This window comes from Otolemur garnettii, unplaced genomic scaffold (assembly GCF_000181295.1).
Source record: "Otolemur garnettii isolate 467f Iridium unplaced genomic scaffold, OtoGar3 scaffold00022, whole genome shotgun sequence".
In the NCBI taxonomy this organism is placed as follows: domain Eukaryota; kingdom Metazoa; phylum Chordata; class Mammalia; order Primates; family Galagidae; genus Otolemur; species Otolemur garnettii.
Window position 1 is genome coordinate 15,893,305 of NW_003852417.1, and position 1,771 is coordinate 15,895,075.

At 48.7% G+C, this 1,771-nt stretch overlaps 1 protein-coding gene across 1 annotated transcript in view; it reads right to left on the bottom strand.

Moving 5' to 3' along the window:
- ADCY3 (adenylate cyclase 3) overlaps window positions 1-1,771 on the bottom strand; it is a 92,372-nt gene that overhangs the window by 14,451 nt on the left and 76,150 nt on the right. Inside the window, 1 exon segment of the mRNA XM_012803722.2 lies at window positions 1-77. Coding sequence (XP_012659176.1) covers window positions 1-77 — 77 coding nt within the window.

Sequence of the window (1,771 nt, forward strand, 5' to 3'; positions counted from 1 at the left end):
CTCCCATTGGGCTCCTTGGTCTCAATGAGGGCAGGAGAGGTGGGCTTGGAGGAAGTCGGGGCTCCATTCGGCAGGGCCTGCAGTGGAAAGTGGTGGTCATTAGGGATCCCAGACACTGCCAGCTGCCCCTCCCAGCCCGTGGTTCATCTGGAATCAGTCTGGAACCTTCCCACTAGCGTCTGAGAAGCCTTATTGACTTAGGAATTTCACTATTCAGGCCCTCTTCTAGAATAGTAATTTCAAAATGCTTTTAATTTTCTAGTATCAGTTTCTACTATTAAAAATTTTCTAAGCAAAGAAAGATCTAGTTGTTCCAGATCCCATTTCTAAAACAGTAATTTGGTTAGAGTGAGCCATAGGTCTTTTTTGGTGTAGAGCCCCTGTCAAATGCCAGTTTCCCCAATGATTAGCGCTTTTTATTGATAGAACAAGTTAGACACTGTTACACAGGAGAACAGTCCATGTGTGTATGTAGTAAGTATTTACTGAGTACCTACTATGGGATATGAACTATTCTAACTCCTGGCGAAACAGACCAAATGTCCTGACCTGTGAAGCTCACACTCTAATGAGGAAAGGGGGACAATAACAAAATAAGTCAGTAAAATATACACAGGGAGCTGGGAAGCTTTGCTACGAAGAAAGAGAAGGCAGGAAAGCAGGCTCAGGGAGTGGCGGGGAGCCCAACTGTAAAGACAGCAGGTGTCACCATGAGGTGACATTTCACTGGAGACCTGGAGAGCAAATCACACAGCCATCTGGGCAGGAGGATCCTGAGGAGAGAGGACAGCCAGTGCAGAGGCCCCACAATGAGCGTGTGCCTGGAGTATCTGTGTGACAGCAAAGAGGCCAGTGCTGCTGGAACGGATGAGTGGACAGCAGGGAAGTGTGGGCTCCATGACCTCCACTGATTACGCAGCCATCAGTACTCACAGGATCAGGCACACCAGAGCCGTCCGAATGGGTCCCAGAGTGCAGCAGGGCCAGAACCAAGACCCTGGCCTAAAGCACAGGTGCACCCATGGTAGAGTCAGACCCCCAGATAATCTGTGTTCCCCGTTCCCCTATGTCTCTCTGTAAAGTCATGCAGACAGTGTCTAACAGCACCGAGAACCTTTGTCCATGAAGCACATCCTGGAGCAGTGTGACACTGACTAATGGTGAGGACACAAAAAATTCACAGGCTGCTAAAGCTGTATCTGTGTCCTTGCTACTGGGTCATATCGAGTCTGTATTTCCACTTTCCATCAAGAAAATCACAATTAGAAAAAGACACTGAATATTTGGCGTTCGAGAAAAACCTTTTTTTTTTTAGAGACAGAGTCTCACTCTATTGCTGTTGGTAGAGTGCCGTGGCATCACACAGCTCACAGCAACTTCCACCTTCTGGGCTCAGGCGATTCTCTTGCCTCAGCCTCCAAAGTAGCTGGGACTACAGGTGCCCACCACAATGCCCAGCTATTTTTTTGTTACAATTTGGCTGGGGTGGGGTTTGAACCCACCACCCTCTGTATATGGGGCCGGCACCCTACCCACTGGGCCACAGGCACTGCCCAAAACCCAGCTTTCTTTAAGCCCATGTACTTCATTCTCCAGCGTCTGATCTAAAGGCATTAAGGAGAGTTTTTCAGTCTCCCCTAGACAGTGAGACTGGCAACCTTGGCCAGGCAGAAATACCTGTCTCCCAGCATTTGCCTCTATCAGTGAACATCGTAATACACAAATCCTAGATGCACTTCCAAGATGTGGCCTGCCTCTGGGACAGCATGCT